Source organism: Pseudoliparis swirei, chromosome 24 (genome assembly GCF_029220125.1).
Source record: "Pseudoliparis swirei isolate HS2019 ecotype Mariana Trench chromosome 24, NWPU_hadal_v1, whole genome shotgun sequence".
In the NCBI taxonomy this organism is placed as follows: Eukaryota; Metazoa; Chordata; class Actinopteri; order Perciformes; family Liparidae; genus Pseudoliparis; species Pseudoliparis swirei.
Genome location: NC_079411.1, coordinates 8,684,947 through 8,701,170, shown reverse-complemented (window position 1 = coordinate 8,701,170; position 16,224 = coordinate 8,684,947). Strand labels below are relative to the sequence as shown.

At 39.5% G+C, this 16,224-nt stretch overlaps 1 protein-coding gene across 8 annotated transcripts in view; it reads right to left on the bottom strand.

Annotated features, from left to right (window-relative positions):
• The window catches only part of wdr17 (WD repeat domain 17), a 58,446-nt gene extending 45,426 nt beyond the window's left edge, over nucleotides 1–13,020 (bottom strand). For 7 of the 8 annotated variants that reach the window (XR_008830841.1, XR_008830843.1, XR_008830844.1 and 4 more), the window contains exons 1-15: nucleotides 12,985–13,020; nucleotides 9,706–9,833; nucleotides 9,073–9,256; nucleotides 8,438–8,668; nucleotides 7,843–7,953; nucleotides 7,526–7,666; nucleotides 6,325–6,447; nucleotides 5,792–5,979; nucleotides 5,525–5,693; nucleotides 3,773–3,864; nucleotides 3,429–3,511; nucleotides 3,244–3,330; nucleotides 2,650–2,814; nucleotides 1,742–1,857; nucleotides 1,458–1,544 (exon numbers count right to left, since the gene is read on the bottom strand). Coding sequence is in view for 4 of the 8 variants with exons in the window: in XM_056408512.1 (XP_056264487.1) it covers nucleotides 1,458–1,544; nucleotides 1,742–1,857; nucleotides 2,650–2,814; nucleotides 3,244–3,330; nucleotides 3,429–3,511; nucleotides 3,773–3,864; nucleotides 5,525–5,693; nucleotides 5,792–5,979; nucleotides 6,325–6,447; nucleotides 7,526–7,666; nucleotides 7,843–7,953; nucleotides 8,438–8,668; nucleotides 9,073–9,256; nucleotides 9,706–9,828 (1,900 nt within the window). In the remaining 4 variants the exon portion in view is untranslated. The remainder of the gene's footprint in view (nucleotides 1–1,457; nucleotides 1,545–1,741; nucleotides 1,858–2,649; nucleotides 2,815–3,243; nucleotides 3,331–3,428; nucleotides 3,512–3,772; nucleotides 3,865–5,524; nucleotides 5,694–5,791; nucleotides 5,980–6,324; nucleotides 6,448–7,525; nucleotides 7,667–7,842; nucleotides 7,954–8,437; nucleotides 8,669–9,072; nucleotides 9,257–9,705; nucleotides 9,834–12,984) is intronic. The other variant, XM_056408513.1, reaches the window with a different exon arrangement.
• Nucleotides 13,021–16,224: the final 3,204 nt, after the last annotated feature.

Below are 16,224 nucleotides of genomic sequence, written 5' to 3'. Positions count from 1 at the left end.
TTCAAAACAGGGTCCGTACGGTCATGGAAAACCTGGAAAAGTCATGGAATTTTTAAATGGCTATTAGCAGGCCTAGAAAAGTAATTGAAAAAAATACAATCCCAAAATATTTGGAAAAGTAATGCAAATTTGTTTTATTCAAATTTTAATTTACACGGTATATATACGGTATGCTTTGGAATTCTCATTGTTAGTTTAAATACTACATCTTCTCACTTTGTCACGTATAGACAGAGTTTTCACAAAATGTTTAATCATGGAAATTTGGTTTAAAGTCATGGAAAGGTCCTGGAGATCCACTGGTCAGCATGTGGCTGAATCCGTTACAAACAGACTGACAGCTTTCCTCTCCTGAGCAGTGGTCCCCATGTGGACCGGCCCCCTGAACAATATCAGAGACGCGTTCCGATTTATTATTTTTTTCACCTGGCCCGCTGCCGTTGAGATTGCAGTGAGACGCGGAAAAAATGTGAAGTGGTGCTTTTCACAATCGAACATCTTTGATGGGACGTGTCGCGTCTCGGCCAATCAGCGTTCAGATGTCCACAGCATTTGGGAAGTTAGGTTAGCTTGAATGTTAGTCCGCTACATCGGCTGCTGTCACGCTGCACGGTGTAGCGATACTAACAAAGTACCCGTACGTTAAAAACAATGTGATTTAGCATATTTTAAGTATCGATACTTCATTAAAAGAGCGATCAGAGCTCACGCGCTGCTCCGCTCCGTTAAATGTTGTCTGCACGCGCAGCGCTCACAGCGAGTCGTGGCTTATCTCCGTTGCCTTTCTCCATGGAAAAATATTTTCCGCTATCCGCCACGGAATAAATAACCACGTTTTCTACGTTATACTCTTGTGGAAATGCCACACACGTCGTGACTTGTAGCGCCCTGGTGTCTGGGTTCATAACGTCACCCGGAGGCGCACTTAGCTCCGTGAATGTCTCCGACTACGTGAATGACTTCCGCATCCAGCGCCACGTGAGCAGCAGCAGCCAATTAGATTCATCAACAGAGGCTCAGCGCTGATTGGCTCTCACAACGCAGCGTCCTGTTCTCGCTCCGCTCTGGTTTCTCCTGCGCCGCTCTGCGCTCAACTCAACTTTGTTTATACTCCGTGACTTATTGAGCGCCGTAATAATCGCGCGACACAACGAATCGATAATGAAATTCGTTGCCAACTATTTTAATAATAGATTTTTATCGATTCGTTGTTGCAGCTTAAAGTGCGCTATACACTACTTTTGAATTAATTATTGGATTTTGCGTATACAAATGCGATTAATCGTGATTAATCAGGGAAATCATTCGATTAATCGCGATTAAAAATTGTAATCGTTGCCCAGCCCTAATTTTAAGTATACAACCTTCACTTCATCACATGAATACTTGACACCCATCATCATGCCCTATTAAAAGTCTAGCACAACGTTGTTCTGTTTCAGATTAATTTGTATTACCATAGACATCAGCTCCGTGGTCAAAGATTGCATCTAGACATGTCCCATCTCTTGTGTCCCACACTCTGATCGTATAATCCCAGGAACCTACAAAATAAAACAACATTTTGCAATTTGAATTCAACAACCTCTGACAGCACAAACCCATCACTATAAATATAGTCCATTGTATATCATACACACATGTTAGTAAATTAAATGGCGACATTTTGTCATGTTATTAAAGAATATATAAACAAAACACTATGAATAAGTACACTGGAAATTACAAAAAATACTTCTACCTGAAATGAGGAGGTAAGGAACCTCTGTGTTCCACATCAAGCCTCTGACAGGAGCTGCATGACCACTCAACACATTGATACACGCATCCTGTGTGTAGTCCCATATACGAACAGTGCTACACACACACACACACACACACACACACAATTACGGGTTTCTCTTTCCATTCATTTTTTAAATGATTGAAGGTCTAAGCCTGTTTTCCTCATATAACATGCAGGTATATTCACATCATGAACTGCAGTTACAAATGATGCACCATTATTATATTTGACAAGATTTGTTTTGCTTTAATATCTCAGATAATAATGCAAAACATTTATGTTGTGTTGATATGCAAAACCTTACTGATACATCTGAAACAATGAAATAACTTGTTTGCTGTCTAAAGTTAGTCCTTGTAAAAGACAAGTCAATCAATTTAAAAACAAATGATATGCTTTCGTATTTGGTGGTTGACACTTGTGAATCAGAAATTGGTAACTATTTTTATAGTAATACACAATAAGATATATATTTTTTAAACTCTTGACAAATGAAAAGTTAAGTTACAAAAAATATTTAACTAAAAAATAATTGATGTTTTGAAACTGGTAAAAACCTCTATACAAAATGTTTTCCTGTATTTGTGAGCAATTGGACTGGATCCTCAACATTTATAGCTTCAGAATGACACTCACATCTTATATTTACCTATGAATACATACATACTGTTAAGACACAATGTCCACATTTTGCAATCCACACATTTACTTGCATTGTGTATACATTTTATATTCTTATTTTATTCCTTATTCTTGTACCTTATCATTTACAGTGAAACAGATTCCCAATAAATGTCCATCTCATCCAAGAAAAATCCTATTGAATAGTGTTTATTAACATAGATATTTATGTTTTCACTCACCCATCATCTGATCCAGAGCACAGTATTCCCTCTCTAAGTGGAGACCAGCGAACATGGAATACTTTAGCCAAGTGCCCAGTGAAGACTTTCAGAGGTTGATCGGAGCTGGTGGCCAGGTAGTACACACGGACATTTTTATCCTCACAACCTGTTGCTATCATATCCCTGAAACGAGAAACAGGAAGATGTGTGGAAAACTACCAAATGTCACAACAGTATTAATGTGCAAAAACATCACTTTAGACAGGGTTAGAACTGTTCTGATTTGCCATTGTAAGTAATTGTGTACTCACACCAACTGTCCCACCTACACTGGTCTCCATCCTTTCTCACAAAGACTTTTTGGTTTTCTTCAACAATTTCTCCTATTTTTTGTTTTATTCATCTTAACTTGTATATGCCTCCTTTATTTAAATCGTTTTTAAAATCCTGTTTTGTTTATCTAGTAGTATCTTGTAATTGTGCAGTTGAAAAAATGTGTCTCTCAGATCTAGTTTTATATAAACAGTTTTAAATAAGTGAAAAAAGGATCTGACTCTCCAATGCCTATTCAACACCCCACTGAGAAACATGGCAGATGGATTAAGATCCTACTTGTTGTTCTGGCTCCAGTCACAACCAAACACAGCAGCGGGATGTTTGTACTTATGGAGGATTTTACCATCGATGGTCCGGATGATACTGTAGTGAAAACAAAATAAACGTGTAAGACAAAGGAAGGACAAATATTTTGCTTTTTTATTGTCAGAATAGAGGTATCAGGGTAAATGAGGACTGACCAGAATCCATCTCCGCTACAAGTAGCAATCCTCTTAGAATCTTTATGGCTCCATGATATACAGAATATACCGTTCTTACCATGCTGGAGGATAACAAAGAGGTTGTCACTGCAGACACATCATAATATCCATAATGTTGATATGTTGGAGTCAGATGTTTCACTATGTAATAATTTAAACAAACATTTTCACTTATGAATTGTATTACGTTTTTTCTGATTGTCAGCCTGGGGGAAACAGCAGCCACATTCTAACTTATTAAGCCACGTGATTGACAATTGATTTTCATACATGAAACACAGATTTGTTTTGCAAAGTAATTTTGAACTGAAAGTCAAAGTAACCTCATTAAAGCGAGTGATGATCTTTCCTTTCCTGACGTCCCAGATGAACGCTCCATTACGAGATGTTGCACCTGCAATGCAGTTCAGGTCTCCTGACAAACAAAGATAACGAACATTTACATAAGCAACAGATGATGCACTTTATTTTCTTTTGCACCACATACCTGACCTGTTGCTGAATGTACTTGTATTTTGTGAACTGGCATGTTTAGGTTATGTTTATGTATCACATACAGTGAATTGTAAGTCCTTCCTTAATTATTCATTGTTGCAAAGCTTCATGCATTAACCCATTTTTCCCTCAGAACTAGGAATCTTAGGAGAAACTCATTGCTTTTCAACTGCGGGGACCAGGGTTTAGATTAAGTCATTGGGGCAAAGACAGTTACGTCTTGTTTCAGAACGCAGATTTACCATGGGTTACAAGTTCCAGAAAGGTAACCTAAACACAGGGTCTGTTACCATAGTAACTGATTCCTGAACCTGACCTGTTCTTTCATCTATGCAATATTTGAAAAATCAGGCACATCTCGTCTCAAAAAGATGCAGAAAAATTGGTTCACGCGTTCGATACTTCTAGACTGGATTACTGCAACTCCTTATTATCAGGCTGCTCTAATAAGTCTCTTAGGTCCCTCCAGTTGATCCAGAATGCTGCAGCTCGTGTACTCACTAAAACTAAGAAAAGAGATCACATCACTCCTGCACTAGCTGCTCTGCACTGGCTCCCTGTAAAATCAAGAATCACTTTTAAATTCTTCTCTTAACCTACAAAGCCTCGATTGGTGATGCACTATCATATCGTAAGAAGCTTGTAATACCATATTGCCCCACTAGAGAGCTGTGCTAACTAAATGCGGGGCTACTTCTTGTACCTAGAGTCTTAAACAGTAGGCATTCAGTTATCAAGCTCCTCTTTTATGGAACCAGCTTCCACCTTCAGTCCGGGAGGCAGACACAGTCACCTCATTTAAGAGTAGACTCAAGACTTTCCTCTTTGACAGAGCTTATAGTTAGGGCTGAATCAGGTTCACCTGGTCCAGCCCCTTGATATGCTGCTATAGGCTTATAGGCTGCTGGGGGACGTTTAGGATACACTGAGCACCTCTCTCCTCTTTTCTCCCTCCTTGTGGATGAATTTTCATCTCTCTATTGCACATTACTAACTCTGCTTTCTCCCCGGAGTCCTTTTGACTTCACGTCTCATAGGGGATGGATAGGATCTATGACGTCTCATAAGGTCCGATGGAGGTTTTGGGACAGGGATGTCTATATGTACAGATTGTAAAGCACTCTGAGACAAATTTGTAATTTGTGAGAATGAGCTGTACAAATAAACTGAATTGTTCTCTGGCAGGTTTTCTTTAACGAACCCTGAATTTGTATCTGTCTCCTTGCTCTTACAGAGATTGTTTCATTTCCTCATTTATTCACTCCATATCAAAGCGCTTATAAAATGCAGGTTTATTTCTGACTTTCTAAAAAGACTTAGAAATCGCATGTGCAAGCAGAAAGGTGAGTGATAGAAAAGACAGCAGTGCTTATAAATAGCAGAAAAAAGGTTACAAAGACAATCTTAGTTTAATTTGTACTCTTCTGCATTTCATTCATTACATCCAATGTGCAGTAGTAAACAATATGCAGCAAGGGACTAAAATGACCAGGAACTTCTAGGTGGAAGCCTGATTATAGATTTTTGTGTTGGCTGTCTGTATGCATGTGCTTGTGTGTGTCGAGGTTAAGCTACAATACCTGGAGCCCAGGACAGGGAATAGACCACTCCTTCATTGCCGGGGGAGGTGTAAACAGCTGTTAGTGTGTCTGTGTCCCAGATTTTGATGGTTCCATCAAAACTAGCTGTGGCCAGCAGGTTGTGATCATCTGGCTTAAATTCACAGTCAAAAATTGTCTCTACATGACCCTGGAAACAATATTAAAACAAGTCAAAAATCACAACACAAGGCTTCTGTATTCAGTCATGTGTAGGCTGTTGGCTTTACAAAGGATGTTATAGAATACCAAGTCACGTAGAAAGTCCCACTTTTTGGCCCCCATATCATAGAGTCCCACACCACCGTCCATAAAACAGCACACAGCATGGCCAGGAGGCAGAGAGAAGGACCGGTTCTGAGACAGGGTTGGGGGAGGTACTGCCTCACTGGTGGAACTGGTGTGGTGACTTTTACTGGGAGAACAGGAACTCTGAGCTGTAGAGAACATATCTGTTGTGTTCTTCTAGAAATCTTAGATAATACATACATTTCTTACTAGTCAACCTTATTGTAGGGACAGAATGCTGTTGAGCCAATCAAATGAAGCCATCCAAGAGGAGAATTACTGTGTGTTCAAATGGCTGCTTTATTCTCAGCGTTTATTTTTAAAAAGACATTAAGAGATTTTCAATATCATCTTTTGTGCTTTGGTAGTTGGTTGGATTTAATGTAAAAACTGCATTTGTAAGAATGTAATTTCGCACAAGATGTAGTGTATGGGTTTTTCCAGTTGATACCACTTTTGTAAATTCAAAAGATTTTAGTCCAAAATGTACCTACCTTTCTTGGCAAGTGGCGAGTTCAGGACATGCAAAGCATGAAATCCAGTCTTTTTTAGCTTAAAGCTGTCCAAAGGGGTGGAGCGAGACACATTCCATACCCTCAACACTCCGACCTGGGAGTCTGACAGACAGATAGAGACAATTCAATTCATTTTAAAGGTCTCTCTCATAATGTAAATGTGTTGAAATGTGTAAACCTGCCCTCTCAGATTAAATGGGTTGTAATAATATAAACAGTCTAATAACTACATATGCATAATAATAAGTACCACTGTGGTGCATCCATATATTGACAGAGGAACTCAGGTAACAACACTGCTACTATTCATCTTCTACACAAATATCTGTCAGAGTATCAAAAATAGGACTATTTTAAAGTATGCAGATGGTTCTGTTATTGTTAGTGGCTACCAGGGCAATGGAAGCAGCCATGGTCCCGTCATCCACAACTTTGTGAAGTTCTATCTAAAATTAAACATATCTAAAACCAAAGACATGAAGTCATATCCATAAAGGGTCAGACAGTTGAATGTGTGCAATCTTACAAATATCTTGGGACAATTATGAACCCAAAACTGAATTTTGAAGCAAACTGTGAAGCCGTGTGCAAAAAGGGGCACAAGTGTTTGTTTTGTTTGAGGAAACTGTTTCCACATTGACAACCATGATGTTCTTACTTTATCAGGCTTTTATTAAATCAAATTGTATTAAATCAATTGTGAAATGGTCTTGCAGGCTGATTGGTGAGTCACAGCTGAGCCCAGAATCTCTTTACACAAGGTGGTTACAACAGATAACCGGCTCCATCTTAAAGGACGACTCCACACTTTGCACAGGGAGTTTCAGCTTCTCCCTTCTGGAAGGAGGTATTTAGTACCACGGTGTAGAACAAAGTGGTATAAAAACCGCTTTGTTTGAGCAGTCAGGTAAACAAATTAGAATTATAACAGTGCACTGATTTGTGGCTTTGTGTACTTGTATCATCATGTTAGTCTTGTTGATTGTAATGTATGTTGAGATGAATGCCTCACTTTTTATTGAAAACCAAGTCTATCTACGGGTACAAATAAATTAACCTAACCTAACAGGTTCCACATACCAGGTGGCTGAAAGGCAAGTTAAAACTGTAGTGGTAACCACATGAAGGCTGAAGCGAACCCTGATCATACACAACCCACACATAAATGCCTCGTCTTTACCTCCAGTGATGAACATGCCTGGTGCAGAGGGAACCCAGGCTAAACACTGAACTGATGCAGCAGCTGAGGGGAAGCAGAAGCATGTGATGCAAGCCAAGGCCTCGCTGTCCACCAGCCTGATGCCATTATGGAGGTTCGATACTGTGATAGAGAGAAGGTTTTGATCATTTAGCATCTGTGGTTGCAAATATAGTCACAGAGATTTGGTTAATACCCAGTTACAGAATGGGTTACATGAATAAACCTGGTTAAGTGTTGGTTATTCAAATCACTCCAGGTAACAACATACTGGTGATGTTGTTTATATTGTGTCTCACCTAGTAAATAGTCAGTTGACAAAGGGTCCCATTCTAGAGCACTGACTGGGTCCTCTTCATCTGTCCCTTCTAATGACTCTGGACGCAACACATGCTTTTGGCCTTTTGTCCCTAAACAAGAGAAGACAGACAGAATAATGAAAATGTGTGTGTTTACAGAACATGCATCTGCTTATGGAACCTGAAACCAAGAGTAGCCTTAGACATTGTAGAAGAAAAAGTGATTGCATGCCAAATTTGATGATGGTAATGGTGAAATATATTTCACTGAGCAGCGGAGAGAGAGTTAAGTCATGAAATCTCATCTAACAACAAAATTGACATGAACAGCAAGGGTGACTAAAACTATAGTGATATGTATGGAATTGGAAATAGCCACCGGTCTCAAATTTCCAAGTAAATGAAGATCGGGAAATTTACAAAACCTTAATTCTATATATGCTAAGAAATAATTGCTTGTGGTAAATTAAAACATTCTCTTCCATTTCCACAACACATACAGTATATGTCTCAAAGTGTATGCCTTCAAGCAATAAATATAAATTAAAGAAAACTATAAATAAATGTGAATGTTTTTAATCAAAACATAGGGTACCTGGCTGAAAAACAGACAGACTTCCGTCAGTGTGTCCAAATACCAGTTTGTCCTTTTTGGTGGGGTGCCATCTGAAGAGACAGATATCAGACAGGAAGGAGTGGGCTTCTTTATGCACTGTGACCCCAGGGTCTGTACCTCCATATACCCAGATATACAGCGGGCCGCGTTGGGACACAAACGCCACTCCATCAACAAAGTTCCAGCACCAACTTACTGATGCAGGAACACCTGGTAAAGAAGAGGAGACACAGAGATAGTTTATGCAGGAGAGGACATTGTCATACTCTAACCTCAACCCTCATCCTACCAACTGGGGTCAATTGCATCCCATGCAGTTTTATTAGATGGAATAAGGTCATTTAAAGTATCACCCAGACATTGATGCAGCACACATGCATTACCTTCCATTTATTTTCCTTTTACACAATAAGCAAATTAAATATAACTTCTTCAGATGACATTAATCACATGACTAAGAACAATTTGAGAAGACCATGGTGGCTGCTACATTAGTTTATTTTTAGGGTCCCAGGACCCCCCAGTTGGTAGTGCCTTTCTATCAAATAAGTTAGTAGGCTGAGGGTAAAACACTCTAGTGTGCCAATACAACTGGGTGTGGATCCTCCATCAACCTTTAGTATTGTCCAGTCTGGCTACAGTCTTCTGTTCTGCTATGTTCCATACAATGAGCAGATTATCAGCAGAGGCTGATGCAAACAGATCAGGGTTGTCAGGACACCAGCTGATGGATGTTATCGTCTTCTTGTGCTCTGACATGATGGACCTCAACTTAAATTCATTGTACTGCTGGTCCAACTACAACAAGAAGACAGAGAGAATGACAAGGAATTAAAGAGGGTGAAAGTAATGCAGTAATGTTCTGAACTGCAGGCACTTAAAACTAAAGTAAAAAAATATCCATGTGAAGTACAATAAAGGCTTTAAATAGTTCCGTTTAAGATTTGAATACATTGCACTGTGTATAATTGTGGTTAACATTACAGCATTGCAGCACCCAGGATGCATGTATTTTGGTTTATTGCCTATATCAATAGGCAAGAAGTGGGCGGTGCTTAAAATGTGGCTGCTTTAGAATGTTTTCATTCTTTTTTTACTATGCGTGTCTATGCACTGTAGAAGGGCAACTATACAGTAAACTCATATTACCTATGTCAAAGGATGAAAGTTAGGTTTAAGTGGTATGCTAGCATAATACCATCTTAGATTTGAATCATTCACTAACACAAATACACACAATACTTCACCTGGTAGATGTATATTGCCAGAGTAGCACAGTAGGCGAAGCGGTCTCCACTAGCAGCACACACATCTTTATTCCAGGGTTGACAGCCTGCTGCCAGCAAGCCCACCTGCTTCACCTTTGCCATTATCACTTAGAGCCACACAAACACATGTTTTTACAAATGCAGATTCAAGCATAGTTTTCAGTTATATGTTCTGTGTATTTTAATTAAATTCAGTTTATTTTATATAGCCCAACATCACAGATTACAAATTTGCCTGAAAGGGCTTTACAATCTGTACACATATGACATCCCTGTCCCAGGACCTCACATCGGATCAGGAAAAACTCCCAAGAAATTTGGACTGTGACACACTATTTATTATTTTCCTTACCACTTTAACTTTACACAGATTTGAAATGACGCAGTCAATATGTGTTTGAGATGTAGACTTTAAGCTTTAATTCAATGGATATAACAAAACTAGCGCATTAACGGTTTAGGAATTACAACCATTTTTACACAGTCCCCCACATTTTAACCCTTGTGTTGCCTTCGGGTCAATTTGACCCGATTCAATGTTTCACCCTCCTGTCGCCTTCGGGTCAATATGACCCGATTCAATGTTTAACCCTCCTGTTACCTTTATATTTACTAACATATTTTACCCTTGAGGTCAATATGACCCCAGCTATTAAAATCTCCAGAAAATTATTAGAATTAATATTGTTTTCCAAGTTTAAGTGTGAGGTACTTTATGTTTGTTTGTTGACTCCCGAAAGAATACCGACATTAAACATTGAATCGGGTCAAATTGACCCGAAGGCGACAGGAGGGTTAAATATTGAATCGGGTCAAAATGACCCGAAGGCAACACAAGGGTTAAATGTAATTAGACAATTGTCTCACAAATGGTTTTATGGCCAGGTGAAGCCTATTCCCTCATGATTTCATGACAAGTTAATCGCATAAAAGCCTGATTATGGATGGATTTTTATCTCTCCATTGCACATTATTAACTCTGCTTCCTACCCGGAGTCTTTGTGACTTCAAATCTAATAGGGTCCACTGGACCTGGCTGGGTCTGATGCCATGGCCCTGCTGATGTGCCCTGCCCACTCCTCCTCTCTACTCGATACTTCAACCACATATTGACTGTGTAATTTCAAAAGTCGTGTGAAGAGGAAAATAAGAAACTGTATCCAAGTCCAAACACATATAGCCCTGACTGTACTATGCAGATCCACAGGTTGAAGAGGATAAACTGATTAAAGAGAAAGAGAGGATTTAATTAATCTCTGTTGTGATTGGCTAAAATGCCTGCTTATGTTGCTGTGAGAACAGGACTACTGACTCAACAACGTACAGTACTGTATGTCTAAATGGTGGGACTGTACTCATTATAGCAACTATACAGCTTCAAACCGAGTCGTAAAAAAAAATATATATATATATATATATTCCAAATATACATTTGACTTATATTTGTCAGCAAGCTAATGTCTTTGAAACAGTCTAGTTAGTTCTTAGTTCTCTGCTAAAGAAATGTAAGAGACATCTTACACAGGAGTTTTAACTTGATGACACATGCACCGTTTCTAATGTCGCTTCAGATTAGGACGTTTTTAAGAACTATCAGCACTCGATTTGAGGCTGATGGGCTGCACCAAGCAACAACCATATATATTGATTACACTGTTCTAAATGTTGTTTATCCTGTACTATATGCACACCTGAGTGTCTACATTAAGCTATAACTTTGCAAATAACTTTGTGATGATTTTAACCGGAGACAAATATTTGGAATATGGTTTGACAATATGTTGTGTACAAAAAGTGTTTCTTTAAATTCAATTCATCAATATGTTCAGCACCATAGCAGCATTAAACTAGCAGTTTTAACCTATCATGCAAATTGTTTTAGGTTTATGCTTATATTTTAGGTTTTTACAAGCCCCCTCCTAAAAAAAACAGTCTGCTATGATGGACTTGAGAGAAATTCATGGGGCACCTTTCTTAAGGTAGTTTTAAAACCGTGGGTGGTATATTCTAATGAGCCAGTATTTGACATAAGTAGGTGATTCAATCTGAATGGCTTGTTGAATGTCACTGAAAGGAAATTGAAAAGTTCACAGAATCCCACCTAGAAAACACTTAATTGTTACTGGAAAACAGGTTCCTGAGAGGTTGAAGTTTTGCAACCTGACATCCAAAATGTGTACTATTGTTATATGGTGGGATTTGCTCAATCACCAAACACAAATAGTAGAGAGCAGAGGAGGCTGAATTTAAGGAGGCTGAGAGGCCTGTATTAATCAAAGGTGACGACACACTTTTGTTTGCAGCATTCTTGGATAACAACTTGAGGCTTGAAGAGGATGGTCAAAAGCCTGGCCTGGAGTTAGTTATGTATGGCATATTGCAGTAGCTGCAGATAAATTGGGATTGTGTTGTGATAACGTCTTTGTAATGTGAGACCAATCATGACTTATCTTTGAAAGGGAGTATTCTCTATACAGCTCAGTCACCCAACAAAACAGAACAATACTCTGTTGCTATTGTAAAATAACTGAGCTCTCCCTTAAAAGTATACATATACTTAGATAAGTAAATGGTGCTGTTTAGCTCATTAGGTTGGATAGTCCTTATTAGCCATCATATACTTATCTCCGGTGAGCATGGTCTACGTCATTTTTATGTGTAAAAAGGTAACACACCGAATTTAGTTGAAAGTTAAAAGTTGATTACCACATCTATGTCACTATGGACTACTGGTTCTATTAAATGTAGTTAATTTAGCGTTAATTTGAGCTCAAAAGACCCGGTTTTAAGATGTATTTAAAGCATGCAAATCGCCTACTTGGCGTCGGCTAACAGAGGCATTAACTGAGCACGGAACTATTAATATCACTGATCTCTCGTTTCTACAATCACGGAAAATAAATGTTGAATCTAAACCACCGTCAAATCAGTATGCTAACCCTTTTTTAGGCTACTACCTAGCTATGTTCATCCAAAATGTATGCCACAACTCGCCATACAGACGCAGTTGTTTTTCTTTTCTACTTCTAAATATGTAGATGGCATCAACAGGTTTTAGCAGCACAAGCTAATCCGTGTGGAAACTGTCTGTTACTTGAGTGTCGCAGATATGGTCGGTCTGAATACCACCGAGGGGCAAGTTGTTGATAACAAACCTGCATTCAACACTAATTCATATCTGTTTAGTGTGTCAAGGCTATTGATTTGTAATACAGTGCTAGCAGGCAGCGAGTGTTAGCTGTCTGTTTTTATTCTTACCGTCAGTTCTGAGCTGGCTCGTGCACAATGGACAGCTCCCAGGTTCTGAAATGCTCTCGGTCCTTCGCGTGATGTCGGTCGCTACGATGGCAATGATTGGTTCGTGGGAAGAATCAATTTGATCAGCTATTGGCTGTCTGGAGTGTCAGTAAGACTTTTTTGTGCACAAATCCAGAAGTGCAGTCTCCTCTCATACATCCAATATGATGTATGATTATATTAGTGGGATTATTTTCCCTCCGTGCCTGGATCTGAATTATCCAGATTTGTCATCGCTTGCAATTACAGTTTAAATTCAGTAAAGATCAGTTCCAAGCAGGGATGTAAGAAATGGCCATTCTGACCTTTTACAGCAGTAGGCTAATGTTTTACTGTAATACAACGATATCAAAATAGCCTTGCATTCAAATTATCAAGTTACTACAAGTAAAAGCAGACTGTAGGCTGTTGTCAGCACAATATTTCTTGTAGGCGAACAAAAAATGAATTCAGTATTAGTGCAAATGCCGACGCAACATTTACTCCGAGACATTTGGAAAGCCACATTTTGTATTAAAAGTATTTTAAACGATGCATTGTTTCCATCCATGTTTTCCTGTATGTAGTATTTTTCTCTTGCTTTGCTGGAGATATCGCCACCTGTTCATTGTGTTCACGTGTGCACAAGATAAACAAAACAGGCAGCCACTCAAAAACAGCCCGTTGGTGCTATAAAGTCCTTATGCTAAAAAATGACTGGTGTTACATATCATGGAAACATTATCACACAGAATTCATGTCAGCAGCATTTTTTTATTGAATATGTTCTCGAGGTGGAAGGAATTTGAACGACTTCATAAAGTGGTCAGCTGTTTCTAAGAAATTTCTGTCATTTATTATTTTTCTGTCATCTATTTGCACGGTGGTGTAGTGGCTAGCACTGTCGCCTCACAGCAAGAGGGCCGTGGGTTCAATTCCCGGTCGAGGCGGTCCTTCTGTGTGGAGTTTGCATGTTCTCCCCGTGGCAGCGTGGGTTCCCTCCGGGTTCTCCGGCTTCCTCCCACAGTTCAAAGACATGCCGTTAGGTTAATTGATCTCTAAAATTGCCCATAGGTGTGAATGTGAGAGTGAATGGTTGTCTGCTCTATATGTGCCCTCGATGGACTGGCGGCCTGTCCAGGGTGTCCCCTGCCTTCGCCCTATGTTAGCTGGGATCGGCTCCAGTAATAACCAGGTTTTGATTAAAATATACATGTTTATTTTAAGTGTCTGAGTCCTGACTATATTGCACTATAGAATTGTACAAAAATAATGGTTACATTTATTCTTTACAAAGTCAACTTTTATCTTTGTTAACCCTCCTGTTATGTTGCGGGTCAAATTGACCCGTTTCAAAGTTTGAAAATCTAGGAAAAATACTTCTAAATACTTTTTCTGTATAAAACTTCTTCTGCTTACCTTATTTAGTGTAATCAACGTAAAAAAAAAATACCAAAAAAATATCATGTATTTGCAACCCCCCCCCCCCTGCAGGTTTATATAACAGAGATGATGTTCCCGGGTCAATTTAACCCGGCTGTGAAATGAAGGCTAAAAGTCATCAGAAGAGTCACGTTTAGACTATTTCTTTCTTTGTAAATGTAGGACAGTCTTTCTTACTCCCTCCCACCAAGTTTCAACACACACACTCACATCAACACACACACACACACCAACACACACACACACTAACACACGCGCGCACAGACACCAACACACACACAAACACACATATCAGCACACTCACACCCCGTTCACAACCCCATATATAAAGTTGTACACATTTCAAACTTCAAACAAAAGAATCAGGTGGTTGTTATGGGAACCATCTCTATCCTGCTGTGTGCCCATCAGCCTACATGAGAAGCACACTTTACAGAACAGACAATGTTTATCATCTTCTAACTTTACCCCTCAATACATCTTTATTGGACATGGGACACTAATATGAGGGTTTCTTTCATGTCTCAACTAATACATATGTAGTATAGTACTTCTAATATACTTTCTGTCTGACTGGGAGAGACACACACCCTGTCTCATCCCAATCTCAGACCCACACACATTCTCTTTCTAACGACCCCACCTGTGCGAGAAATACAGATACTATTTTGACGGGGAGGGGCCAAACATACAAAATTGTTGGTTAGAAGTCTTACCAATATTACACTCTGCAGATACATATGACTGCACCAAGAGCAGGCATGAAAACGGGTCAGGAGTGAAAAAGGTGAGAAGGATAGGCGCGGGGTGCTGGTGACTTCCACGAACATCGATGTTGGACGTTGTATGATAATCTGTAGGCATGGACGGATTAAGAAGCCACGGGCCCCTGGGCCTGGATGTGTCAAGGCCCCCCCCGGAAAAAAAAACACATCGCTAACAAAACAGTCCGTATGGAACTACGGATCGTATCATATCAATACAAAGTTAATAACAGAGACTTCACGCAAAGGCTCTGGCTTAGGGGCCCCCTGAGTTCATGGGCCCCTGGTGCCGGTAGGCTCGTTCGGTAATCCATCCCTGAGTAGGACTATTGGGGCCCTGTTACTGACATGAATGACTTAAGCCTGGCATATACCGGCTACGGCGCATCGTGTCATATCATCATATTCATATCAATACAATGTTAATAACAGCGACGTCACACGCGGAGGCTCAGGCTCAGGCTCAGGGGCCCCCTGAGCTCATGGGCCCCTGGGCCTGGGCCCGGTAGGCCCGTTTGTTAATCCATCCCTGTCTGTAGGTCCTCCATTCTGGTGATCGGGCCCTATAATAATAGTAATATTGTGTATAATATGGTCATTCATGAACCAGCTTCCTTTTTTTTTGCCGTGAACAAGTCTTCAAGTCTTGAGCTCTGCTGAGCCTTGACTCTGTTCCTTGAGTCTGTTCTGCCTCTACCTGGTTGTCACGATCTTCTATACCATACCTGCCATAAATATCATGATACTGATACAATACCATAAAACAGTATACCATAAATAAGACACTGGTATATTTATCTATAATAGTAATAAATAAAATATATGTATGGTTCACTTTTTACCAACTTTTTCAACACTTAACAAATGGCAGTAATATTAGAATGAGCCTACAAGATATTAATGAAACTACATGGAGCCATCATAGCATTGATTATACACTATGAGGCCGTTAGTCTCTGACCAGATGATACAGAGTTCATCAGGATGAGCAGCAGTAGAGTTACAGAACTTTACA